The sequence below is a fragment of the Sorex araneus genome, chromosome 3 (assembly GCF_027595985.1).
Source record: "Sorex araneus isolate mSorAra2 chromosome 3, mSorAra2.pri, whole genome shotgun sequence".
Taxonomy (NCBI): Eukaryota; Metazoa; Chordata; class Mammalia; order Eulipotyphla; family Soricidae; genus Sorex; species Sorex araneus.
In genome coordinates this window covers 87,238,260-87,263,510 of record NC_073304.1, presented here as the reverse complement: position 1 = coordinate 87,263,510, position 25,251 = coordinate 87,238,260, and the positions used below count along the sequence as shown (strand labels likewise).

The 25,251-nt window shown below is 60.0% G+C and overlaps 2 protein-coding genes across 3 annotated transcripts in view; one reads left to right on the top strand and one right to left on the bottom strand.

The window, feature by feature from the left end:
- EHD4 (EH domain containing 4) overlaps positions 1-3,857 on the top strand; it is an 81,894-nt gene extending 78,037 nt beyond the window's left edge. Inside the window, exon 6 of the mRNA XM_004609590.2 lies at positions 33-3,857. Within this exon, the coding sequence (XP_004609647.1) occupies positions 33-569 (537 nt within the window). The 3' untranslated portion in view covers positions 570-3,857. The remainder of the gene's footprint in view (positions 1-32) is intronic.
- Positions 3,858-6,088: 2,231 nt separating this feature from the next.
- Positions 6,089-25,221, bottom strand: LOC101555205 (bifunctional peptidase and (3S)-lysyl hydroxylase JMJD7). 2 transcript variants are annotated; one of them, XM_055133689.1, is made up of 25 exons: positions 25,136-25,221; positions 20,269-20,422; positions 19,939-20,192; positions 19,634-19,690; positions 18,721-18,816; positions 18,497-18,573; positions 15,195-15,267; positions 14,862-14,998; positions 14,646-14,777; positions 14,052-14,089; positions 13,831-13,873; positions 13,566-13,620; positions 13,195-13,325; positions 12,872-12,955; positions 12,320-12,357; positions 11,559-11,694; positions 10,912-11,048; positions 10,018-10,240; positions 9,824-9,941; positions 9,514-9,651; positions 9,319-9,423; positions 9,039-9,218; positions 8,614-8,780; positions 8,068-8,254; positions 6,089-7,931 (listed from the first exon to the last, which is right to left on the bottom strand). In XM_055133689.1, exons 1-25 carry the CDS (start codon positions 25,197-25,199, stop codon positions 7,708-7,710), a joined length of 3,048 nt encoding a protein of 1,015 aa, XP_054989664.1. In that variant the 5' UTR covers positions 25,200-25,221; the 3' UTR covers positions 6,089-7,707. The 2 variants fall into 2 exon arrangements, with proteins under 2 accessions (XP_054989664.1, XP_012788422.1); XM_012932968.2 differs by lacking the exons at positions 6,089-7,931; positions 8,068-8,254; positions 8,614-8,780; ... (14 more) ...; positions 14,862-14,998; positions 15,195-15,267 and adding exons at positions 17,715-18,130; positions 18,218-18,377.
- Positions 25,222-25,251: the final 30 nt, after the last annotated feature.

Sequence of the window (25,251 nt, the reverse complement as noted above, 5' to 3'; positions counted from 1 at the left end):
TCCCCTGCTGAGATATGTGTGTCCCCCTGCAGGAGCAGCTGGAGAACTACGACTTCACCAAATTCCACTCGCTGAAGCCCAAGCTCATCGAGGCCGTGGACCACATGCTGACCAACAAGATCTCCTCCCTCATGAACCTCATCAGCCAGGAGGAGACCAACATGCCCACGCAGCTGGTGCAGGGCGGCGCCTTTGACGGCACGGCCGAGGGCCCCTTCAACCAGGGCTACGGCGAGGGCGCCAAGGAGGGCGCCGACGAGGAGGAGTGGGTGGTGGCCAAGGACAAGCCGGTCTACGACGAGCTCTTCTACACCCTGTCCCCGGTCAACGGCAAGATCTCGGGGGTCAATGCCAAGAAGGAAATGGTCACCTCCAAGCTGCCCAACAGCGTGCTGGGCAAGATCTGGAAGCTGGCCGACTGCGACGCGGACGGCATGCTCGACGAGGAGGAGTTCGCGCTGGCCAAGCACCTCATCAAGATCAAGCTGGACGGCTACGAGCTGCCCAACAGCCTGCCCCCGCACCTCGTGCCCCCCTCCCACAGGAAGTCCCTGCCCAAGGCCGACTGAGGGGGCGGGAGGCGGCGTGGGTGGGATTGGGGGGTGGGGAACCTGGGCCCCGAGGCCGCTCTGCCACGGATTCTGCCCTGAACGACCTCGGGCCAGGCACTGCTGCTTCGTGCCTCGGTTTCCCTGTTCACAGAATGGGGAGGGCAGACACCGAACACTAGACACGGGGTCCTCTCACCCCGACAGTTCCCTGAGTTTCCATTCAAGTCTCTCGTGGGGAGGGGGTGAAGAAGATGGAAGAGCTGAGGAGAAAGAGCAGTTGTCCAAAGAGAAACTGGAGAGACAGAGGGGGCGTCTCAGAGGCTAAGGGGGTGCTGGGGGCCACAGGCAGCCTGTCTGTAGCCCCATCTGTCCCTCAAAGACACGGGAAGGAGCAGAGACAATCTTTCTGCCAGCTTCATGTTTGTTGGGGGGCGGGGGCAGAGGGAGTGGTCTTCTATTCTCTCCACACTGTCTTCGGCACCTGCAGGTGTGAAAGGAACCCCCGTCCGGTCTGTGCACACCCCCCACCAGCTCTGTCCCCCTCCTGCCCACACCGCCCCCCCCCTCCAGTCCCCAGCACAGCAGCTTCTGAGCAGGTGTTTGGAGCCCTCATCTGCACTCATCCATGCCTGGGAAGATGCTGCATTGGATTGCCGTCAAGATTCTGCATTCCACTCTGGTCTGGCGGTCCTGGACGATGTCTGCGCAGTGGAGTCTGTTTCTAGAACTGAACCCCACCCGGGGAGAGGGGATGCCCCCACACCCGTGCTCTCCGTGGCTAGCAGCAATGTCTCTGGTTACAGGTGTGTCCCCTTGCCCAGGGACACAGGAGCAAATGCTGCCCAGGGCTGTCAGGGAGAAGAAATATGTCTACTCACCTAAACACTGGTTTTTGATCTGTTTTTCTTTTTTTTTTTTCCCCCTTTTATGGAGTTGGGGAAGGGGCGGGGAGGGCAGGTGATTTTTATTTTGCCCACTGTCATTTCCTTACAGGCCGAGAGCCTTTACTCAGAAACAGAGTGAAATCTGAGATCAGAAGCCTTTCTTTCAAAAAACTCTGGTGCCCACCGTGGCCGTGCACCATGCAGGCACGCATGGACCCTGGCTCTGGACTGTTCCCTCCCACGGGCCCCCTGCAGGCCTGTGTCAGCGGTGGCTCACCAACACCCATGTACTTAGGAGGTGCCTTCGTGGGGCACAGGTGCCTTCTCTCTCCTCTCCTCATTGACGCAAATGCGACCCGGGCCCCCTCTGAGCCTTACACAAACCCACACTTTTGTCCTGGGGCAGCAACAAGGGGAAAAACTCGGGAACATTCTTCAACCCGCACCCACTTCACAGTCCTGCGCTTTCTCAATAATCAAGCTTTAAAAGAATAAATGCATACTATGGGATTTTTTTTAATCTTCACGAGCACTTTTGAATTCATTAGACACAGAAAAAGATGTGTCTGATTGCAGCTCTGTAACAAGCAGGTGGCTGTGCCCCGTGGTGCCTGCGTGACAGCGTGAGAGAGAAGAGATGGTCAGGCAGGGGCGAGACACACCAGGGCCAGCTGATTTCCCATTAGAGTTATCACAGCTTGTAATTCATCAGTTACCCGATAGAAAGATGAAACACAAACAAATATATATGTGACAGGTGTGTGTGTCCTCTAACACGTGCTCCTGTGTTCAGATGATGACCTGGTCAGTCAGGTTTTGTCCATTTAGGACCTTGAGGAATTTTTAGAGGAGCAGCAGGTTGAGGGTTTCTGACTTGCAGGAATGGCTTAGGCCCTGGGCTCACCCCCATCCCTGGGGAGTCGCTGGCAGCCAAAATCCTAACCCCACTGGGCCCCGGGGTATCTCCTGGGAAGGAAAAGGAAACCTCATGTCCATTTTTCTTCATATCTCTCTCTCACGACATGAAGTCATTTGACATGAAAAGTTGGAAAGAAAAGAAAGGCCTGGAGATGGGCTGGGGTGATAGCATAGCGGGTAGGGCGTTTGCCTTGCACGCGGCCAACCCGGGTTCAAATCCCAGCATCCCATATGGTCCCCTGAGCACCGCCAGGAGTAATTCCTGAGTGCAGAGCCAGGAGTAACCCCTGTGCATCGCCAGGTGTGACCCAAAAACCAAAAAAAAAAAAAAAGAAAAGAAAAGAAAGGCCTGGAGAACAACTGGGACGGGGGCCACTGGGGACCCAGAGCTTCCTGGGCCCATCCAGAGTCTGAATCCGGGGCCAAAGCACCTGTTCCTGCCCCCTCACCCCTGCAGCCTGCGGTGGAAGATCCTAGCTCTCCTGCATCCGTTCAGCTTGGCCACATTGCCTTGCCCACACCACCCCAACATTCAGTGCACCCTTCCCAGATGGGCAGAGGCTGAGTGTGCTGGCAGGTCAAGCTGAAGCAGGAAACTCGGCAATCACAGTTCTGAGGCTTGAGATGATTTTCTTCACAGCACATGGCTTTCTGTAGCGTCAGCTTCTGCAGTTGAACTGGGAGAGGGAGTGAAAATTTCCTGCTCCTCCAGTCAGCTTCTGTTGGGTGCGCTCCTGATGAGGACTCCAGGTCCTGCCGGGACTCCCCACTCTGTAGGTGCCAGACCCTCCAGCTCAGCCCAGCGGGGAGCGTGGGTTTGTGGCACTGTACCCCGGGGGCCGGCCCACTCCCAGCGGGCAGAGCTGCACATTCCACATTGGTCTCTGCAGCGTTATCTTCTGGACTTTGGGCTCTGGGCCCTTCCTCAAGAGGAATTGTGTCCTCAAACTGGCGCTGTGGCCAGGGCAGTGAGGGGCTGCCCGGGGGGAAGGAGGGTGCAGCCACCACCTGGGCCTTTCTCTCTGTAGTGTGCCACCTTCTTTATCCCCAGAGAAATGAACAGCCTAGACTAACCGAATCCAAGAAAAGCATGAACTGACATTTTTACTTTCTCTGTGGGATGGGACAGAAGAACAACATTCTTAGAGGGGGAAAAAAACAAAACCTGAGTCTGTTCAGCTGAATGCAAGCCTTGTTTCAGAGTGTACCAAGATCCCTGTCAGGGAGAAAGCTCAAAGGGCTGGAGCGTGTGCTTGGCATGTGGAAGCCCCGGGTTCCATCCCTGGCACTCCATAGGCCGCTTGGAGCACTGTGCTGGGAATAGCCCCTGAGCACCACTGAGTGTGGCCCCCAAACAAAAAGGAACTTAAAAAAAAAAAGTATATCAAGTTACATGTCAGCTGGCCACTGCAGTTAATACACCATGCTTCTATTTTTTTTTGTAATCTTGTCTAGCAGTGTCAAACACGCCATCTACTGATCAATAAACTATCTGGGGGAAATAATTCCCTTTCTCCCACTGAGTCTGGTTCTCAAGTGACTGCCTTTTCACAGTGGGTTCTGCACCTTAGATGGGTGTGACCAGTCTGTATGCCATCCCTGTGACTCCCGATTCTTCCTATGTCCTCCCAGGTGGGAGAAGCCTAAACACTCTCTGAACTGCGGGCCCAGACAGGTCAGGGAGTGGCCCCCGGAGGATGCTCAGGCCTCAACACAAAAAAGTGGCAGGACTAGGACCGCCAGGGGGAGCAGAAAGGCGGACAGAGCATCAGGGAGCTCTTGCAACTCACATTCCCACATTCTCACAGCGGGAGCACGGCCATGCCACTCACAGCATCCCGTGGGGGGAGGCTTCATCTTCTCAGGCCTCTGCAGCAGGCAGGGACACAGCTGTCAGCTGGTCACCGTCCTGTCAGCTCACAACGAGTGACCACAGAAGTGAGGTGGGCACCTGTCTGCCTGTGGTCCTGGCCAGGGTGCAGCAGCTGGAGGGCAGCTAAGGGCAGCCTTGGGCTGGCTGGAATCCCAGGAGGTGGCTGGTGCTCTGAGGCTCCTGGGCCAGCAACGCTGGGGTCACCTGGGAGCAGAAGCAGCAGCGGCTGCGGAAGGGATGAAGCTGCAGAAGTCAGCTTGAGAAGTGGATGGTTTCACCACCGCCTGTGCCAAACACCAGGCCTGCCCAAGTCCGGAGCCCAGGCTATACTGAATCCCTGCCACTAGAGGGCGCGCTCCTCCAGGGGTCTGAAGCTAGGGGGCGGAGGCGGGGAGGGAATTGGCTATAAGATGGTGTTGGCCTGTGCACTCGGTCCCCACATCTCTGCACCCCAAGAGGATGTGCGGGAAGTTCAGAGTGTTGCAGGGGCACCAGGATTTCGGGGGGCTCCTGAATGCCCTGCGTTCCTGGGGAGAAAATGGCTGAGCCACCCCCCACCCCCCTCCCAGCACACACAGGGCAGCCCCTGCCCTCTCTCAGGATGTGACCTTGAGGCTGGGAGGCCGGGTGGAGGGGTGGCATACCCCCTGTCTCGGGGGCAGAGTGGAGCTCTTCCCCACCCTGTGCTGAACATTTAAGCACAGTGGCCCCGGGTCCCACAGAGGAATGAGCAGAGGGGAGGGAGCTGCAGGTGAGGGAGCAGCTACCTGGCTGACCAAGCACCTCCCTGGGCCAGAGAGCTGGTACAGAGGGTATGGTACTTGTCTTCACCCGCACCCCAGATGGTCCCCCAAGCCCCACCAGAAGTGATCCCTGAGTACAGAGCCAGGAATAAGCCCCGAGCACCTCCGTGTATGGCCCAAGCCCTTCCAGTCTCCCAAAAAAACAATTCTCCCAGCAGCTCTTGAGCCTGCCTGTCCCCCAATCAAGCCTTCGCAGGTAGGGGTCTGTTGTCCGGCTTCAGCAACTCCCGGCAGCATCTCCTGCTCAGGGGGGTCCCTGCTGGCCTGTACTCAAAAGCTAATGCCCACACTCACTGCCCCTGCTGCCACCACACTGGGGCGTCTTCTCTGAAGGAGGGGAGAGGGCTGGGGAGAGGCGGGGCTGGGCCCAGGAGGACCTTGGGGCCAGACAGGCTGCAGTGACCATCTGAGCCGCCAGAGGGCAGCTTGGGCACCAGTGCCACAGCTCCGTGGGTTAAGAGGGGACAGGCAAGGCAGGGAGACGGAGGCACAGGGCGCAGGGCAGGCTGGGAATAGGTGGGACAGGCAAGTGAGAGGGCTGTGGGTGCTGCTGAGAAGCCTTTGGGGCCTCTGGCCCGCAGCCGTTGTGCCCAGCTTGCAGAACGATCTCATCAGTACCAGATGGAACTGTGTGGCCCCCCAGGGAATGAGAAGCCTGAGGAGGTTGGGATGTTGGGGAGCTCTGGGGGAGGATTTAGGGTGCATGGCGGAGACAGAGTCCTCTGCAGTAAGGCCAGCTGACCCTCCTGTACCAATCAGGGCTTCTTAAACACTCTCCACTTGCAACCCCCATCACCCTAGAAATGCTAATGTGACACCAAGTATTGAGGTACAAAAGCAGGTTCAGAAATCAAACACTGGGGTGGGAGCAATAGTACAGCAGGTAGGGCATTCGCCTTGCACGCAGCCAACCCGGGTTCGATCCCCAGCATCCAATATAGTCCCCCAAGCACCGCCAGTAGTTCCTGAGTGCAGAGCCAGGAGTAACCCCTGAGCATCTCTGGGTGTGACCCAAAAAGAAAAAAAAAGAAAAGGGAAACAAAAGAAATCACACACTGATAACAAATCAGAAATTTACTTTCAAATTTTTTGCGGCACGACCCTATTCAGTTACATGACCCCAGAGCGGGTGGTGATCCACAGTTTTGAGAAGTGGGAGCCTTCGGGAGGAGGCTAATGCAGCCTGTCTCCGGGAAGCCTAGGAGAAACTGGGGCATCCAGACAGGAGCCTGCAGTGTGTGGGATGAGGGGTGGGCAAGATACTTGCTCCACACCTGAGCCATCTCCCCGGGCCCCACAGGAAGGAGCCTGCTGGGGTCACCTGCCTCCTTCCTTTGCCCCCAGCCTGCGCTGGAGCTGGGGACCAGCCCTCCAGGCCACCTGCCGAGCAAGCACCTGGCATAGCCTCCCTGCTCAGGCACACACGGGGGATCAGAGCAGGTGGCGGTCCCGAGTCTCTCGGCCCCACAGGCGCTGCCGGGGAGCAGGGTCCACCAGCCCAGCCTCACCCCGATGATACAAACCCCCACTCAGTCAGGAGGCCTGGCCCGTGAAGCCCCCTTCCCTCGCGCCCTCATCCCAGGCTGGTCACCGGCATGGCCCCCAGCCCTCCTCTCACTGGGCTCATGTGCAGGGACAGCTGACCACAGCGGCCCGGCCTGCGAGGACAGCCCAAGTGCCCTGCGCTGAGAACCCAACCCAGCTCTACCCGCACCCCTCACCCCTGTCTCCTCCTCTATCCTCTCCTGCTCCCCCCAGGCCTTCCTGCCCACAAGGTGAGGGCCAGCAGACGCATTCCAGGGCAGTCAGACAGACTCAGAGCCACAGGCCGGAGGCGCTGACGCCTGGACTGTCTCCTCCCACTGGGCAGCGGCGCCCGCAGGCTCCACTGTGTGATTCAGAGGCCAGCTGAGGAGAGGGGGACAAGAGTGAGGCTGGGCCGGTGCCAGCTCCCCTCCCCCAGCTCCCAAGGTGGCCAGGTCACAAGAACCCATCACCCCCACACCCCGAGTCGCCTGAGGCCAAGACCACGTCCATGTAGGAGGCCTGAGGTAACCAGGGGAGCCAGACACTGGCTTGGGGAAGGTTCTGGAGCAGCTAAATTCACTCCACCTCTGCTCTACCATCGGGTCCGGGGCAAATCTTGAGAATCTAAGCAAGGGCACTGGGTCCCTCGACAGCACTGTCCAGGACAGACAAGCCCTCCTTGCCGTGTGTGTGTGTGTGTGTGTGTGTGTGTGTGTGTGTGTGTGTGTGTGTGTGTGTGTGTGTGTGTGTGTGTGTGTGTGTAAGCAGACCCAGTCCTGGGCCTCCCCCATGCAGTGCAGAGGACACCACGATGTCTGTCGAGGCTGGGAGCAGCAGCCCCCCCCGGGACCCACTCTGCCAGCTCATCCAGCCTGGTGACAGCCAGTGTGCCACGAGGCAGGTGGGAGGGGCTCTGGAATACACCAGGAAATGCTCTGCTTCACCCCGGCTTCTGGGGCCTCTATGGAGGCCTCCAGCGCCCCAGGCTGAGTCTTTGCTTGGCCAGGAAGTGCTGCGTGGGCCGGGGCACGCCCGCTGCTGGAGCCCAGGGGGCCTCCCGGGCGCAGCTCCTGTCCCCATTCCACCCGGGCCACCGTGGACGGGGCTTGAGCAGAGTCGGGGGGTGCTGGAGGGCCCGGCCGCTCCCTCCCTCACTCCTGCCGCTGCCCCCGCAGCCGCAGCCGCCGCCGCCGCACCGCCTCACGCAGCGCTTCCAGCAGCTGCCCATGGTTGTTGCAAATGTTGTAGTGAGACAGGCGGAGCAGCTTGTCTGCGTCCTCCGGGCTGTAGGTCACCTTCGAGTAGTGGTAGGGGGAGCCTCTGGGGGACAGGTCCACCTCCCCGGCTGCCTGCTCCTCTGGCATGCGCCGGATGCCTGCAGTGGTGGGGGAGGGGGTGAAGGAGGGGCACAGCGGAGCTGGTCGGGAGAGGAGCAGGGTGGGAGCCCCCCAAACTGCCCCCTCGCGGGGACCAGGAGGCTGGCAGGGGCAGGCTGGGGGCCAGGGGCTCACCCGGAGCCGAGAACTCCCGGAAGGAGTCGTTGACCAGCGGAAAGTGCAGCACGGCGGGGGATTCCGGGCAATCGGGGTCCAGGAACAGGTGACACTCGTGGGGTTGCTGCAGCTCATCGGCTCCCGGCTCCACGGGTGGGAAGGGGATGCCCTGCTCCTGGCAGAACCGGCCTACAAGCTGCAGCTGCTGCAGCGCAAGACCAAGAGGCGTCAGTGGGCACTAAGGCACTGAGCCGGGAGCCCAGGCCAGGTCCCTCTTAACGAAGAGGGTCTCGGAGGTCCCGTTGAAATGCGGATGAAAATGGAACAAGCATTTACTATCAGCACTGGGGCCGGAGAGGCAGGACAGCCAGCAGGGTGCTTGCTTTGCACTGGGCCAAGCCCAGTTTGATCCCAGGCACCCAGAAGCCATCCCTGAGCTCAGAGCCAGGAGTCTGAGGCAAGCCCAACAGCCCCCACCCCAATACAAACATAGTCAGCACCAGCTCCCCTGGGGGAGGCTGGACCCCCTTCCCTGGGCTCCCCGCAGCCTTAGCTCCAGCCCACCTGGAAGGCGCCTTGGAGGTTGTAATCCAGGGACACGATGAGGTCCACATCCCGCATGGGCCGCAGCAGCGGGGGGCAGCTGGTGTTGATGAGGTAGCCCACGTCCAGGAGGCAGAGGTAGGGTTCCGTGGGGGTCAGCTCATTGGGGAGTCCATCCAGTTTGGTGGCTGGGGAGGTGGTGGGGGCAAAGCAGACAGCCGCTGTCACTAGGGCAGAGGGCACCAAGCCCACAGGCCTGGCCTTGTGCTTGACACGTTCCTGTCCCTTTCCTGTAAATCCTGCAGAGGGGCCCTGGCCCTGGACACACGAGAGGAAGGAGAGCTCCCCCTCCAGGCAGTGCAGGGAACTGAGCTCAGTGGGGCTGGAGCTCTGGAGGCAGCCTGGGAAGACCCTGGAATGTTGAGAGCAGTGGGGAAAGCAGGTACCTTTCCAGGCCGCGAAGTACGGGTGATCGAAATAGTCCTTGTCGAAATGAAGGCCACGGAGGAAGTTGTGTGAGGCCTGGGCAAGCGGGCGCCGCGTCAGCAGGTCGGTGAAGAACTCAGCGATCCTGCCAGCCACCGTTGGCGTCTCCTCTATCTTCACAAGAGGGACCCGCTCCTTCTCTGCAGTTGGGGTGCATGAGCGGGATTGGGGTGTCTTTCAGGACACAGTGAACTCCTAGGCCTCTATCCCAGCGCTCATGGACCCAAGGCCAGCACCTACCAAGGGTGGCCTGATCCTGCGCCCAGCGCTCCCAGAACTGCCCGGGGTCTGAGGCCCAGTACATGCTGTCCAGGAGGTTGGCTGCATACAGGTTGCTCCAGATCCCTGCGGGAGGATACAGGGGCCTTCTCAGGACGGGAGGAAAAGACCCCCCACCCTGCCCAGGCCCCTCCTCCAGTCTCCCACCCCCCTCACCTTCCAGGAAGCAGATGCGAGACTCGGGGAGCTTCTTTGTCAGGCGCCCCATGAAGAACTCGGAGCCGAAGAGCTCAGAGGGGATGAAGGTCCCGTACTTGGGAAAGCCGACCTCATAGGGGGAGAACTCGGCCCACTCTGTGGGGACCATGCCTCACCTGAGCCCCCATGCACCCGCGGGGCTTCTCCTCAGCAGCCGCCCATGCACCCCGACTGAGGCTGGCACCAGCCCTGCAGACTGACTCCGGGAGGATGACGGCCTGAAGCAGGGCCTGGCCCCGCCCTCCACCCCAGCATCCAGCCTGCTCACCCCCGAATTCAAAGGTGCTCAGGCCCTGCCCCTTGGTGTTGAGGGCACAGTAGATGGGCAGAGGGTTCTGGCCACGACTCAGGGCCTGCCGCTGCTCCGACAGTCTGTGCTCATGGGGCTGGGGAGGAAAGTGGTCTGAACACCCCAGGCCATGACCCCTGCCGCACTGCAGCCCCCTGTGACCCCTCCCGCACCTCATCGTGCAGCAGCGCCTCATTGATGAGTGCCCAGAGGTTGGTGAAGCAGGGGGGATGGCCCAGCCGGGCGCGCTCGGCCAGCTCCTGCTGGTACCGCCACAGCCGGCCCGGCGCCAGCACGCCCAGCTTGCTCTTGGTCACCTGGGTCTTCAGCAGCTGGGTGGGCCCAGTCAGGTCCTTCTGAGACCACTCTGGGTCCTCGTAGAGGTTGGCCAGGGCCCTGGGACAAATCAAAGGTCAGGGTGTCACTCGAGGAACTCATCACCTACCCTGGGCTTGTTGATCGCTTTGTTTTGTTTTGTTCTTGGGTCACACTTGGTGTGATCCAAGGCCTGGTGGTGCTCAGGACGTACTCCTGGCTCTGCATTCAGGAATCACTTCTGGCAGGTTTGGGGGGCCATATGGAGTGCCAGGGATCAAACCTAGAACCCAGATTGACCACATGCAAGGCAAACATTCCCCTACATTTTATACTATTGCTCTGACCCTTTCCCTCCCTCCCTCCTTACCTCCCCCCTCCTGCCCTCTCTCTCCCTCTTTCCTCTCTCTCTCTCTCCCTCCCCTCTCTTTCTCTCCCTTCCTCTCTCTCTCTCTCTCAGTTCACATCTGGTGGTGCTCAGGACTTACTCCTGGCTCTGTGCTCAGGGTTCACTCATGACTCAGGTTGGGGACCATTTGTGGTGCCAGCCACAAACGGTAAGGCAAGTGCCCTACCTGCTGTACAGTGTCACTTATCCCTGCCCTGGGCTTTCTGGAAAGGATAATAGACTGGTACGGGCCCTTCACCGATACGCGCCTCCTCCCAATTCCTCCAGTTGCTCAGGGAGGCCCAGAGGGTTCACAAGCCGCCCTTGCGCCTCTGCTCTGACCCCAGCCCCTCCCTGCACTCACCAGGTGGAGCCGGAAGCCCCTGTGATGTAGGAGACACAGTCCAGGAGGCCCAGCTCCTGCAGGCCGGCCAGCTGCCCGTACAGGGACGTCATCGCCCGGATGCCGCCCCCCGTGGCCATCACAGCGATCACTGGGACCTGAAGAGTGCATCCAAGTGGGAGGGGGCCATGCAGTGCCCCCATCGCCCCCCAGCATTGGACAGCCACATTCTGAGCAGGGCTCAGGAGCCACTCTGGCCAGGGCCGCCTGAGGAAGATCGGGGCGAGGCAGGCCCAGGAGTGCCCATTGCCATGGCTTGAGGAAGTGCCCCAAAAAGTGAAGCAGAAATGTTCTCGGTCACCTCTCTCTCCTGGAAGCTCCAGAGCCACCTCAGAGTCTCTCCACCTACAGCCACCCCCCCACACAGCATGACTGATCAGCTAGACCAGGCCCCATCGGGCGGTCAAGGGCCAGGAGAATGCTGGCTGGCTGCCCAGTGGCCACCCCTCAGCCATCCCTGCCCCTGACGCACTGATGCAGAGACGGTCATGTGAGAGAAGTCAGGGCCAGGCCAGCCTAGCAAACGGCTCTGGTGTGGTCGGGCCCAGAGCCTTCGAGCGGAGCCCCTACCTCCCCCAACCCCCACCCAGCGCGGGGCAGCCTCAGACCTCGTCCTCCCGCAGGTCTTCATCCAGCTGCAGGGCCCGCTTCAGAGCTCGTGCCACCACCTGCTTCCGTCTGCTCAGGAAGGCCTGCTCCTCGGCGCAGGGCCCACAGCCCAGCCGCACAGCCAGCTCCGGGGGGCTGCAGGAGGAAGAGGTGACGCTGGGGCTGGGAAGCCCACCTCACCTCTCCCCGCCTCTGCCCCTCCACATCCTGATGCTGCAGAGTGGACTGTCGGGGCAGAGGTGAAGGCAGGCCCCTTTGTGGGGCGCACTCGGGGACGCAGAAGTCCCGGGGGTCAGGAGAGGCCCCCGGGACAAAGAGCAGCTCAGGGCTGGGCCCTCACACCACTTACACCCTCATCTTGCCGCTTCCCTCCCTCAGCCCCAAACCCACTCCGGAGAGGACGCGGAACCCCCGGGGAGAAGCCAGTCTCCGGGACACACAGGAGCAGGGTGCTTCCCCTGCCCCATGGCAGCCAGGTGCCCCCTCTCCTATCTGGCTCTCTTGTCCTCTGCGTGCCTTAAACCATGCCACTCTCCTCACCTGACACCCACTTTCCCAGCCAACATTTCCCCAGGACCTCTGGCTGCCAGGTTCGGAGCTGGGCTGACCCTCAGCTGAGGTGAAGAGGGAGCAGGGAGTAAAGGCCCAGAGCCAGGGTCTGTGCCACCAGCCCTCCCTGCTGGGCCTGGGGGTCTCGGGGCCTCCTCCCCTCCAGATGTTCCCACAGGCTGTTCCCCAATCTGCCTGCCTGGCCACTCACCCTTCTTCCTTCTTCAGCTCCACCCTCATGAGGGGCTCCTGGAAAATGCAAATGCTCTGGTCACAAGGGCTGAGCCCCTGCTCTCTTCCAGCCTGAGCCACCCCCCTTCCCAGGATGTCCCCAAGTTCCTGTGGGCGCCCCCACCCCCATCTCCACCAGAGGCTGGCCTGAGGTTGTCGGGGATGCTCAAAGGACTCCCTCTCCCTGAGCCCTGCCTGCCTAGTAGTAGCCCTGGGTAGCCAGCCCACTGGAGAAGCTGCTGGAAAAGCGGGTCAGCCCTTCAAGCTCCAGGCCTGGCCCCGCCGCCTCCAGCTGCAGGATCTACCCCCAGTACAAGGTCCCACCTCCCAGCTACAGGCTCCGCCCAACCTGTGCCTGGCCCCGCCCCACCCTGTGTCTGGTCCCGCCTCCCAGCAACTGGTCCTGTCTACCTAATGCGTGACCCCACTCCACCCAGTGCAAATCAGGGCCTCACACAGCACCTGGCCCTCCCAAGCCGCACCCCACCCCACCCCAACCCCCTCTGCCTGTCCTTCCTCTGGCAACTGGTACCTGGGATGTAGGAAAGACCAGCCTCACCACCTGTCCAGTGGGCAGGGAGTTCAGGGGCACCTTTAATCGCTCTTGGGGGGCATCCTGCAGGGAGGAGAAAAAGAGCCCTCAGAACCCTGCCCTTCCATTCCCAGCACTGGCCCTGGGCACACGCACTAGGAAGGGGCAGAGGAGACAGGTGCCAGCCGGATTCCCCTCCTGGAGTGCTCGACACTGGCGGGGAGAGCCAGGGCTGCAAGCGATGAGCAGAGGGATGGGCTGGAGGAGGAGCTGAGAGAGAAGGGCCTGGGGTCCCCTCACACCCAGAAGGCACAGTACCCTACCTGCAGGTGGATATTCAGCTCCTGCTCCCAGCAGGCAGGGAAGTGGAAGCAGAAGGAGCCGGCACCCACGGACGCCTCCTGAGGCCCCTCACAGGACCCGGGGACCACAAGCTGGACTTTGCCCCGCGAGCCTGGGAATGGGAGTCAGAGCAGAGGGGCTGCGGCGGATGGTGTCCTGCTGGAGGACTGGGGTCACCTCCCACCACCCCACCATGAAGGGCTGACCGAGGCTGGGAGATGGAGTTCCCACCACACCCTGTTCCCACTTGCAAGAGCCCAGGTCCCCTCCAGTACCCTGTTAGACTCAGAGAGGTGGGGGCTGAGGGGGCTTTTCTTTTTTTGGGGGGGCTTGTTCTGGGGGAGGGACTCACCCTGCCGGTCCCCTGTATCCTCCAGGCGCACGTGCAGACAGGAGAGCTCCCGGGCCTGAACCACAAGAGACCCTCAGGGCAAGCTGGCCGTGGAGACCCCCCTCCCCATCACCCACCCCCTGCCCACCTCCCACAACCCTCCTCAGCACTTGACGACCTTGGCCCAGAATCACCAGGCCCTCGAGGCCCAGGGGCCCTGCTCAGCGGGCCCGACATGAGCGAGCAGCCCAGGCAGGAGGGCTGCAGTTGGGGAGGCCCCACTCACCACCAGGATGCCATTGCTGACAAGCTGCTCAGCACAGTCTGGCCTGGAAAGAGACCCCCGGGCTCCTGAGTGGGAATCAGGAGGGCCACACCCCCACCCTCAGGCCTGGGCTTTCCTCCACCACCATGAAGTCTCCCAGGATATCCGCGTGGGTGCAGAGGGGCTCGGCCCTTCTCAGAAGGAAATGCTTCCTCACAGGGACTGCCCCAAGCCCAACTCACAGGCTCCGCAGGTGAAACTCCACTTCCAGTCGCTTGCTCTGGAGAGAGATGGGAGCAAGTGTGTGTGTGGGGGGGGGGCGGGGGGGAGCGAGAGAGGGGTGGGGAATGGGAGCGTGCATGTGTGCGTACAGATTCCAATTCTGATGCCCACTAGGGCAGTAGGGGAAGGAGCCAGCAGTGGCCTCCAGGCTACTCTAAAACTTGCCAACAAAGTGTCCTTGAGAGGCTGGGGAAGCAGCTGGCACGGTAGCTCACACACCTGGCAAGCGCAAGGCACTGGCCTCTATCCCCGCCACCGCGTGGCCCCTTGAGCCCAGCTCGTTGTGATTCTAGCAGCACCACTGCCAGGCCTGAGCACTGCACAGCAGAGCCTCACTAAGAGTGGCCCCAGGTCCCCAGCATCACTGGGGTTGGCCCAATTAGTAAATAAATAGATGAGCACTTGGCTTTTCCTCTAAGTACCCTTGGCACAGTGGTCAAGAGGGCCAGGCAGGACCCCTCTTCTATGAACAGTAGCTCCCAGGGGAGCGTGGTGACACCTGGGGACGAGGTTCCGGCCCCTCAGAGCACCTCCCGCCGGCAGCACAGCCTTGCCTTTGAGCCCAGGGGGAAGCTGTTGTGCAGGAGCTCCCCGGCTCGCAGGGTCCCCACGTCAAACAGCACGGACAGCAGGTGGTCATCACTGGTGACCAGGTCCTGGTCGAAGATTTTCAGTTGCATGATGTTCTGGAAGGAAAACAGCAGGGCTGCAGGAAGTGGGGGACAGGGAAGAAGGGCCTGGGACAGGACCGGGCAGGGAGCGGGACCCACCCTGAGCTGGCTGTTGATCCGGAAGTGAAAGCTCTGGTTCCAAACGGGGTTCCTGCTGTTCCGCACTGTGCGGGTCTGCAGTCTCTGGCTACAGGCCGTGGGCAGCCAGAGGGTCACATAGCAGTCGGAGGGGGTCACTGTGGGCAGGACAAGTGCCCGGCGATGGCTATAAGCTTTTGCTGGCCTAGAGCCCATCACCCACGTCCCTCTGTCATAGGGCACTCCGGGAGCCCGGGAGACTTGGAGGAGCAGGGCCAGTGTATGCCCAGTCCCCGGGTCCCATGCCTCTGAATCAAGCTGCAGAAGCAAGGCCCTTCCTGGGCTAATGCTCACCAAGGTCCTTGGAGGGTAGATCATGGGCTTGCAGGACACGAACAGTGAGCAGGCAGGTCCCAGGCACCTTTGCCTGCAGAGGAGGGAGGGGGCATACTGCAGGCTGACTGTGCCCAAGGCAGTGGGGGCTGAAGAGCGGGTTCTGGCAGCTCCTTGGAGCCAATCCCAAATCTGCAGGCCAGTTCTGCCCCCCAGTCCCCAGCCTTGAAGTGACAGGGAGCTATGGCATCTCTGATGCCACCAGTCAGCGCCGACACAGCACTCAAGCCTGAGTTACACAGTCAATCACTCAGTCACCCTCTGTGGGAGGATATTTATCCCACAAGGAAACTGAGGCACAGGGGAGTCACTTGCCCGAGGGTTGGACCCAGCCAGACTGACTGGTGCTCTCCACCCTCACATTGCCCTGCTTCCAGCTCCTGGTCCTATGCAGTGGGGCTGCCCAGCCCACAACCTGGCCAAACAGCCCGGAGACAGGTCCTAGGTGGTGTACCTGTGTATGTGTACATGCAGGTACATGTGTCTTCATGGATGTGTGCACACGTGTGCAGGCGTATTTGTATGTGTATGTATATGCCCGTGTAAAAATGCTGAGGTGCAGAGCAATGGGTACACATGTGTATGTGCACTAGATACACATATTCATTCATGCATGTGTATCTCTGTATATTTCTGTATGTGCATACATGACTGCACATATATTTGTACCTATATGTGTACAGGCATTTTGTGCGTGATTGTGATGTGGGCACATGTGAATATGTATGTGTCAGTGTGTGCATGTGTCATTGTGCATTACATGCATATGAGACACATGTGTATAGACATGCATGTTTCTGTGTCATGCCATGTTTATTTGCACACAAGCCTTATGTGTACATGCACGTGTGTACATGTTCCCTATAGTGCAATTATGCATGTGTGTATGTGCATATGTGTGTTTGTATGTATATACATATGTATGTGTGCATATGTGACTAAACAGATGAGGAAGAAGCATGTCAGCCAGTCTAGCTTTGGCCCCAGACGCCCAGGAGGAGTTTCCCTTGCACCTCCACCCTCCAGAGACAATTCTGGAAATGAGTTCTCCCCTAGGGAGGGGCTTGCACAGCAGCCACCAGCTCTGACCCCCCCACGCCCACTGGTATCAGTCCTCGGGCTGCCAGCAGGCTCCGTGAGGGGCAGCAGGTCAGGGCAGCTCCTCAGTCTCCTCCACCGTCAGCCAGGCCTCAGGGAAGGGCCTGATGGACCAGAGTCCCTGGGGCTTCAGGACAGGGCCAGGAAGCTTGTTCCCCAGTATCAGCCCCAGGGGCCCCACACCCCAAGCAACTGAGTCAGAAGGAGCACGACTGCCACTTCCTGTGGGGCCCCAGGAGAGCAGCTGGGAGCCTCATTCTCGGCCCCAAGCCCATGGCAGTGGGGCTCTGCCTGAGCCCATCTCTGGCCAGGAAGGACTCAGACCCCCCCACACACACCAGCACCCTGCCTCTCCTGGGCTCTGCTCTGGCCTCAGACCAGGGCCCCCCCTCCATTCCAGGGAAGACCCCACACCCTAAGAACCTCGGGGAGCCAAACGAGTTGGGGCTAAAGGCCCTATGGGGTCTTACCAGAGCCATGAGGCTGGGGTCCTTGGGAGCCTGGGATAGCAGCAGTGGCCACAGGATGAGGACTGTGGCCTTTTAACCCAGAGCAGGGGTGTCCCAGCTCCTCCCAGCCACCTCCGCTCCACCTCAGCCCCACCCCTCGACACAGCCACCAACCAGGAATGACACCCAAACCCACAGGCAGGGCCCCAGAGCTGGCGCCGAGCACATGCTTCCCATGTGTACAGTCCCGGGTTCGACCCCCAGCACTGCATGCCCACTCCCCACGCCTGCCCCCACTGCCAGGAGTGGTCTGGGGCCCTAAGCACAGTCAGGTGTGATCCCTATAAAAAAAAAAAAAAAGAAGAAAACTGACAGAGCCAATACTAGCCAGCTGCAGGGCACCCCACCTGCCAGGAACATTCTCTTGGTTTCCAGCCCTGCTTTCCACTCTAGGAAGCGGCAGACCTATAGGGGTACCCAGCAGAGCTTGTTGTCAGAGGCACAAGAGGGCAAAAGAGAGGGGAAGGTGGGCCCTGGAGGGGCCACAGAGGTCAGTGGGCCCCAAACCAGAGTGTGTGTGAGCACGCGCGCATACACACACACACACACACACACACACACACACACACACACACACACACAAATACACACACTCATACACCCCCAGAGCTGGGGACGGTACACTCGGGATGTCCAGGGCTGGGCTGGGGGACAGAGACATTTATGGAGACCAACTGTCCCACAGGGGCACCTCGGGAGTAGCAGGAGCCGGAGTCACAGAGGCCAGCACCAGGTGTCATGAAATTAAGGAGGCCTGCGGGTCCAGGGAGCAGTGGACACCACTGCAGACAGAGGCCGGACTGGACCCAGCCCTCAGCCCAGCAGGGTCACTGGAACACCCCCCACATCCCCCCACAACCTTCCAGCCCCCATCAGAGCACGCAAGCCAGCTGCCAGAGGGGGTGTGAGAAAGGAGGGTCACAGCACCGTTTATTGAGGCCTCCTTGTGCCCGCCCCACACCATCACCTCCCTCTGGATGGCCAGGGAGAGGCGGGGCTGCACCCCAAGCCCCACTCTACCAGGACCAGCTGGTGCCACGCCCATGCGGCAACTTCCTGGGAGCCCACACCCAGACCAGCCTGGCACCTCCGGGCCTCCAGACGCCTTCTGAAGTCCTCCAAGGCCCATCCCAGGTCGGGCAGCCAAACTGCTGATTCCAGGGCCCTGCCGGGCGCTGCCCCGTGCCCCTCACCAGGCCTTCTGCTCCAGGCCCGCTGCCTTGGTGAGGGAGTCGAGCAGCTGGAAATAGCTGTACCTGAGGTCATACTCCATGTCGTACCAGAAGTTCACTGTGGAGAGAAAGGCCTGAACGTGAGGCTCTGCTACCCCCACCCCACCCCCACCCCCCCTGGGGGGGGCAGTTCCCGGGTGCTCACCGGCAATGCAGCCGTGGGACTGCTGCACATGGTGGAACCACAGCGCTGGCAGGTAGAGCATCTCGCCGGCCTGCACCGTGCAGCGGAGGGCCCGCGCCTGGCTGTAACTGGGGTACCGGGCCAGATCTGGAGCCAAGGGATCCAGGGGGATCCAGGGCACCTGGGACACAGCAGGAGCCGGGGAATGGGACCCTCGAAAGGTTGTCCCGCAGGCCCTGCCCAGGCCCGGGGCCCCTCAGAGCCGCAGTGCAACGTCCAGGCCTGACCCGTCCCCGTCACCTTCTCAGCAGCTGCTTCCTCCACCACCTGAAAGCTCCCATCGTCAGTTAGCTGGTAGGTGGCCGGTGGGTACAGCCCTGAGGCACAGGGAGAAAAGGCTGAGTACCCCCTGTGCCCTGGAGCTCACGGTCCGCATCCCCCTACCCCTGTGTGCCTGGGGAAGGGGAGAGGCTGAGTCCACACCTCTGGCCTGCTTCCCACTCCCCCCAGCAGGGCACCCCTACCGTAGGGGATGAAGGGCCGGTCGCTGGGGGGGTGTAAGAGGAAATGTTTCTCTCCGGATACCACGCAGTAGAGGTTCTCGTAGTGATCCTTGTGCACTGTTGACACAGGAGGCAGGGCCGTGAGGGCAGGATGGGGGCATGAGGGCCGGGTGAGGGGGGCAATGCAGCTCCCATGCACCAGGACCCAAAGGCTCCCCCAGCACTAGGCTCAGCTCCACTTAGGGACACCAGGATCTCAGCCCAACTCCCAGGCTGCTGGGGAGCTTTCTACAGACAGCGAAAAAAGCATTGCCCTCCAAGCCTGGGGCAGGCCTTAAGCGTGAGACCTGGGCCCCGGCCCCCACAGCAGCCCAACACTATGGGGGCAGCCTTGGCAGCCCACTGCCAAGTGTGGTGCCACCACACTGAAAACACCCAGGGCTGGGGACAGTACGGCGGGCAGGGCGCTTGTCTCACAAGGCAGCCAACCCCAGTGCAATCCTGGGCACCCCGAGACCTGCCAGGAGTGATCTCTGAGTACCACCAGGTGTGGCCTAGAACCAAAACAAACAAACATAAAAACCCCAAACTTCCTGTCCTAGGGCTGGAGCCATGGCACAGCAGGTAGGGTGTTTGCCTTGCATACGGCCCACCCGGGTTCGATTCCCAGCATCCCATATGGTCCCCTGAACACCGCCAGGAGTGATTCCTGAGTGCAGAGCCAGGAGTAACCCCTGTGCATTGCCGGGTGCGACCCAAAAACAAAACAAACAAACAAAAAAAAAACACCTTCCTGTCCTCCATGAACCCCCAGGGCCTGTCCCACCTGATTTGTGTCTAGAACCTCATAAGTTTGACATTAGGCAGCCTAGCTCCTACCCCGCTACCTTCAATTCTGCCCCCCAACCCCAACTCTACCCTCCCCAACACCTACGCGAGGTCACTGCAGCCGCCTCTCCCAACCAGAAGTTCACGGCATCAGGCATTTTTCCTGCAGGTCAGAGGGAAGAGGCAAGTGAGGGGCGCTGTACCGTGGGCAAGCCGGGAGGAATCTGATGTGGGACCCCAGAGGACGCAGGGGACAGCACAGGTGGGCAAGGTTCAGTCTCCACCCCTAGACAAGGAAGGGAAGAGGGCGTACAGGCCAGGAGACAGGGGTGCTGGCCGCTACACCCAACCCCGTGGGGGGCAGCTCTGCGGAGAGAGTCGCAGCAAGCAGGGCGGCCCGCAACCCCTTACCCAGCGCCTCGGAGGCCCAGGGCACGTGGGGCTGCAGGTCGGGCAGCAGCTGGGGCAGCTCGGCCAGCAGATTGGAGCATTGCTTCTGCACGTAGAGGACGCCTGGGTGCTGCGCGCGGCCCTCCAGCACGTCCAGCACACGGCTCAGGGGCAGGCGGCGCTCGGCCGGCATCATGAAGCGGTCCCCGCGCACGGCGTCCGCGTAGCCATCCGGGGTCACCGCCACGCTCACCTCTGTGGCGCCCACCGTGGCTCTGGGGGAAGGGACACTCAGCGCCCGCCCGCCGCTGCCCGGGCGCCCACCCGCAGCCCCGCCTGGGCGGCCCGCACCTGAAGTAGGGGAGCGACCACTTCCGCAGGGCCGGCCAGTGCTGCAGGGCGCCGCGGATGATGCACGGGCGGTTTGGGCACACCCAGTCCCGGTAGAACTGAAGGGGCGTCGGGGGCTCGTCCAGGTAGGGCACCGTCAGGGGCACGCTGAGCTCTGAGAGAGGAAAGGGAGCCCCTGCCTGAGATGGGCACCCTGGGCAGGGCAGTGCCCACCGGTGACCAAGCGACCCTGGGCAACACAGCAACATGCCTGCCCTTAGCGGAGCCATGCCCCCCACCCCCACCCCCGGCCCTGCTCCCAGCAGACCCTGAATTCCCTCTCAGTGCAGTCGTCTCCTGACACCCATCAGAAAGGCAGCCAAGGAGGCTATGGGGGCAAAATGAGCAGCAATGAGGTGGCAGGGGTGGTGGTGGGTTATGTGTGTGGGGGCGGGTGAGGGGAAGAGTGGCCATGGCCCTGGAAAGCACCTTTTGACAATAATGACTCCTGAGCACTTGACAGCCCATGTGAGAGGCTGACCACCTCCCCACTGCCTCCACCCCCCATCCAGATGACCACGGCACAAAGCCGGGCCCAGCTGAAGCTCTGGTGTGGGAAGAGCATGCCCATCCTGACAGCCAGGCTGCCACATGCTCCTGGCAGGCTGTGCAATGTGCATCCCTGGGGTGGCTCTGGTGGCCCCATGTAACCCTTAATAAAATCCTCGTTTTGTTTCTTAGCCCCCACCCCACCCCCGCCATCCTATCACCCCCATTAACTGGCTACACCCTAGTCTATTGATTCTATCTCTCAAACCACTCCCTGCTCGCCTGCTGGATCCACATTCAAGCTGCTTTGCGTCCTCAACTGTCCCTTCAGGAGGCTCCTCCCTGACCATCTCTTCCTAAATTGCAACTTGGGCCCTCACAGCCTTCACACCTTTCCCCTTTCATCCCCCGACACTCAGCACCAGCTCATGCAGTAGGTATGTCACTGATCCAAATCGCGCAATGGGCTCCCTGGCTAGAACTGAGGCCCCTGGAGGGCAGGACTGCTCATGGAGCGCATTCCTGCCTCCCCAGGACGGGGCGAGTCTAGCTCCTGGGAGCATGTCTGCTCAATGGCGGAATGAGGGACTGGAGGATAGTACAGTGGGTAGGGCACTTGCCAGGCACACATCCGACCCGGGTTCAATCCCTGACACCTCATATGGTCCCCTGAGCCCTGCCAGGGGTGAACCCTGAGCACCACCAAAAAGAAAAGACAAGAAAATTCAGTGGCAAAATGAATGTCACCAGCTGGATGGTCACTGCAGTTAACTAACTGGTTCCCTTGGCTTAATTGTATTCCCTTTCAAAGCATCCCTCGCCCTGGCCCCAGTCCACTTCCTGGAACACAATCGCATCTTCTCACACCCCCAGTAAAAATCCCTTTGATGGTTTACCACCACTTACAAATCCTGTCTGCCTGGGCAGGCAGCACGCTCCGTGAACAGGTCTGACCTACCTTTCCGGTCTGTGTGCCTCCTGTCTGCGGCTGCCCGCTCCACACTGGCTCGCAGGCACAGCCACACTTGGCGCTGAGGCCCCCTGGGCTGGAACGCCTGTCCTGCTCTCAACAGGGCACGAGGCTTCACATCCTTCTCCGGATGTCTCCTAAGTAAGGCCTGGTCCCCAGAGGGCAGTTACCACATCTTACTCCCAAACCCCATTGTACTCATTTTCACCTCTCTCTTTTGCAATTAGGAGGAAAGTGACTTTTTCATTGTACTTCTTTGGGGCGGGGGGGGGTGGGGGGTGGGGGAGAGCCCAAGAGGTGCCCGGGAAGCCCAGGCATCTCCCACAACACACACACACACAGCAATTCTCACCCAACAAGGCAGGAGTTCCTTGCAAGCGCTGAGGGTGTGGTGCAGCTCAGGTCCTTCAATGCTGGCGATAACCTGGGCTACCCAGGCAGGACTCAGGGGACTCCAAGGCTAAGCCCGGTGATGTTGGAGGGACCATATGGAACCATGGATGGAACCCAAGTACTCAGTAAATTACGTATTGGCCCTGGAAAATGACTGTTCATCATCTATCTCCCTCCCTCCCTCCCTTCCTCCTCCTTATCTTTTCTCTTCCTGTGCTCAAGAATCACTCCTAACAGTGCTCTGGGGGCTATGTGTAGTACCTGGGATCAAACCTGGGTTGGCTGCATTATAAGGCCTTACTACTTATACTATCTCTCCAGCCCCCAGATGGAAAATGACTTTTATTATTTTTGTGTTTTTGGTTTGGGGGCCCCATCCAATGAGGCTCAAGGCTTACTCCTGGCTCTGCATTCAGGAATCACGCCTGGTGGGCTCGGAGGACCATATGGGATGCCAGGGATCAAACCTGGGTCGGCCACTAGCAAGGCAAGCCCCCTACTCATTGTACTATCTCCCCAACCCCTGGAAAGTGACTTTAGATCCAAAATGAAAACTGAATTTTGGGAAGACTCTGGTGGGCCCAGAACACGGAAAGTAGCTGGTACATGTGCTCACAATACTAGCTACAGCAGGGCTTCCCAGTGGGCGATACCATCTCCTGGGGGCAATGGACACTCAGCGGGCCTTCAGAGCCATGGGTGTGACTTCGGAGCACTTTGTTCCTGGGAAGAAGGCAGATGTCCGGGAGTGTGCTGACTGAGGCCTGGTAACTCAGTACCCTTGGGGCTGGAGCAATAGTACAGTGGCTGGAGAGCTCACCTTGTACACAGCTAAGCCAGGTTTAATCCCTGGCATCCCATGTGAGCCCCACCAGGAGTGGTCCCTGAGAGCAGAGCCAGGAGTAAGCCCTGAACACCTTGGGTGTGGCCCCCAAACAAAGTTTGGTACCCTCTGGGCTAAAGAGAGATGGGGGACCTAAAAAGTAGCTGAGGGAGATAGGGCTGGAGGGAATCTGGAAACAAAGGGGTTGGCCAGGAAGGTGAGTCGGAGCTAGGTAAACCTCCTATTCATAGTGGGGCCTTTTTTTTTTTTTTTAATGGGCAAGGGGCACATCCAGTGATACTCAAGGGTTACCACTGGTGGTGCTCAGGGAACTAAATGAGATGCCAGAGATTGAACCGGGGTTGGCCAAGATAGTATGCCTCACCCCTGTACCATCTCTCTGGACCCTCACTAGGGCCAAATGTGGAAATCAACATTTTTAGACCTTTGCATTTTCTGTTATTTCAGTTTTACTTTCTCAACATATGAATTTCCTTTAGGGGAGGAGCAGCTGTTTTTTCTCGGGGCTTCACATGAGAGCATTCCAAATGGAATCCAAACAACTCATTTAAACCAATGACCCTCTCCCCAACATGTGGCCCCCACTTTTGGCCTTGGACCCTCAGGGCTTTGGCCTATGAGGTCTCTCCCTGGGAACTCTGCCCTTCTCAACCCTCCCTTCATCATCTGCAAAATACCCTGGCCCTGGCCCCATACGCCCTCATTCTGCTTCTTTCCCAGTGCACTTGCTTTTTAACCCACTTCTCCTGCATAGTCCTGCATAGTCATGCCGATGCTGAGACCTCATGCTAAAGCGAGCTCTGAGGGTGGAATTTTGGGGTCACAGATATACTCTACACACACTGACCAGAGCTGGGCATGGTTGCATGTTTAATAAGCACTTATTAAATGAACACTCAAAGTATTCATTGCAGCGTTTTTATTTTTTATAGACATGAGGCTCAGCATGGCGATGTGGTGCTGCTGAGGCCCAGAGATGCTGGGGGCCACCAGGGTTACCTCCATGACAGCATTCAAGCTGGCACGGGGAGCGTTTAAGCCCTTCAGTGCCAGTGCTGGGGAAGAGCCCATCACCCCTTTGAGCTAACTCCCAGGTTCCTCCTTACAGCATAAAAAGCATTTAGAAACTACCTAAATGCCTCTCAGTATTGGGAGTGTGAGGAAACAGCAGCACCAGCACAGAGCCTGGAAAATGCAGGAGAGAACGGACTGATCTCTAAGACAGTCAGTGGTTTGATTAGCAGCCTGCCTTTGGTGGGGAAGTATGATGAGGTTGTATGTGAAGGTGTATCTACAGACCACATTTCAGAAAGAATGCAAGTAGCATGTGGAATGGGTAGAAAACTTAAACTCACTGTGTTTTGGTTTGCGGGGGGTGGGGGGTGAAGGCAGGGGTGTAGGGGAGGGTGTGGGCTGTGCTTGAGGGACCACGTGCTTGAGGTTCTGTGGATCTAACCTGGTCAGAAGCATGCAGGGAAGCATCCCACTGCACTCTCTGGCCGTGAAATCCACTGTTTCTTAAAGCACCTGTGTAAGCATTCGGTAGTAAAGGAAGGGAAGGAAGTAGGAAGAAACAGACAAGCAGGGCCCGATAGCACAAGGGGTAAGGCACTTGTTTTTTTGCACACAGCCACCCCAGTTTCATCTCGAACATGCCACCGTCCCCCAAGCAACGCGAGGTTTGGCAAAAATCAATAAAGTACTAATCTTTATTTCGGACTATGTACGTAGCAGTCAGAGAAGGAATGACTGGGGCTGCTGCCTACCGCGTCTCCCCGCCAGGGTTAAGAATTAGGACCTCACAGCAGGAGGGGAGCTCCATGCTGCTCCCAACGATCCGACGCGGGGCTCACTGGGGGCCTCACGAGCTCGGGGAAAGTGTGACCACCCAGCAAGGGCAGTGCGAGCAGAGGGAGCGAGCGAGGGCGCGCCCGCGCGGCTGGGGGCGCGGGGTCCCCGCAGGCCAGCGCGCGCGGGTGAGGCCGAGTCAGGGTGGGCCAGGGACCGCCGGCCCGGGACCAGGGCGCCCTGCACCGCGCGGCCGGGCACCCGGCATGCCCGGGGCCCCGCCCGCGTCCTAAGGCTGCTCGCAGTCGACACGAAGATGCTCCAGCCTCTGGGAAGACACTCACCCCTCGCGGCGGCCGGGAACCCTCGTAACTCCCTCCGCACCGCGTCCAGAGCCGCCTCCGCCATGACGCAGCCGCGCCGGCCACGGCCCCGCCCCACCCAGGCCCCGCCCCACCCA

Excerpts from the sequence above, each read along its gene's own strand:
- LOC101555205 (XM_055133689.1), bottom strand. The coding sequence starts at position 25,199 with ATGGCGGAGGCGGCTCTGGACGCGGTGCGGAGGGAGTTACGAGGGTTC. Across the intron at positions 9,424-9,513 it reads TCGCATCTGCTTCCTGGAAG|GGATCTGGAGCAACCTGTAT; the intron begins GTGAGGGGGGTG and ends ATCCTCCCGCAG. Across the intron at positions 7,932-8,067 it reads CCGGGAGTTCTCGGCTCCGG|GCATCCGGCGCATGCCAGAG; the intron begins GTGAGCCCCTGG and ends CCACCACTGCAG.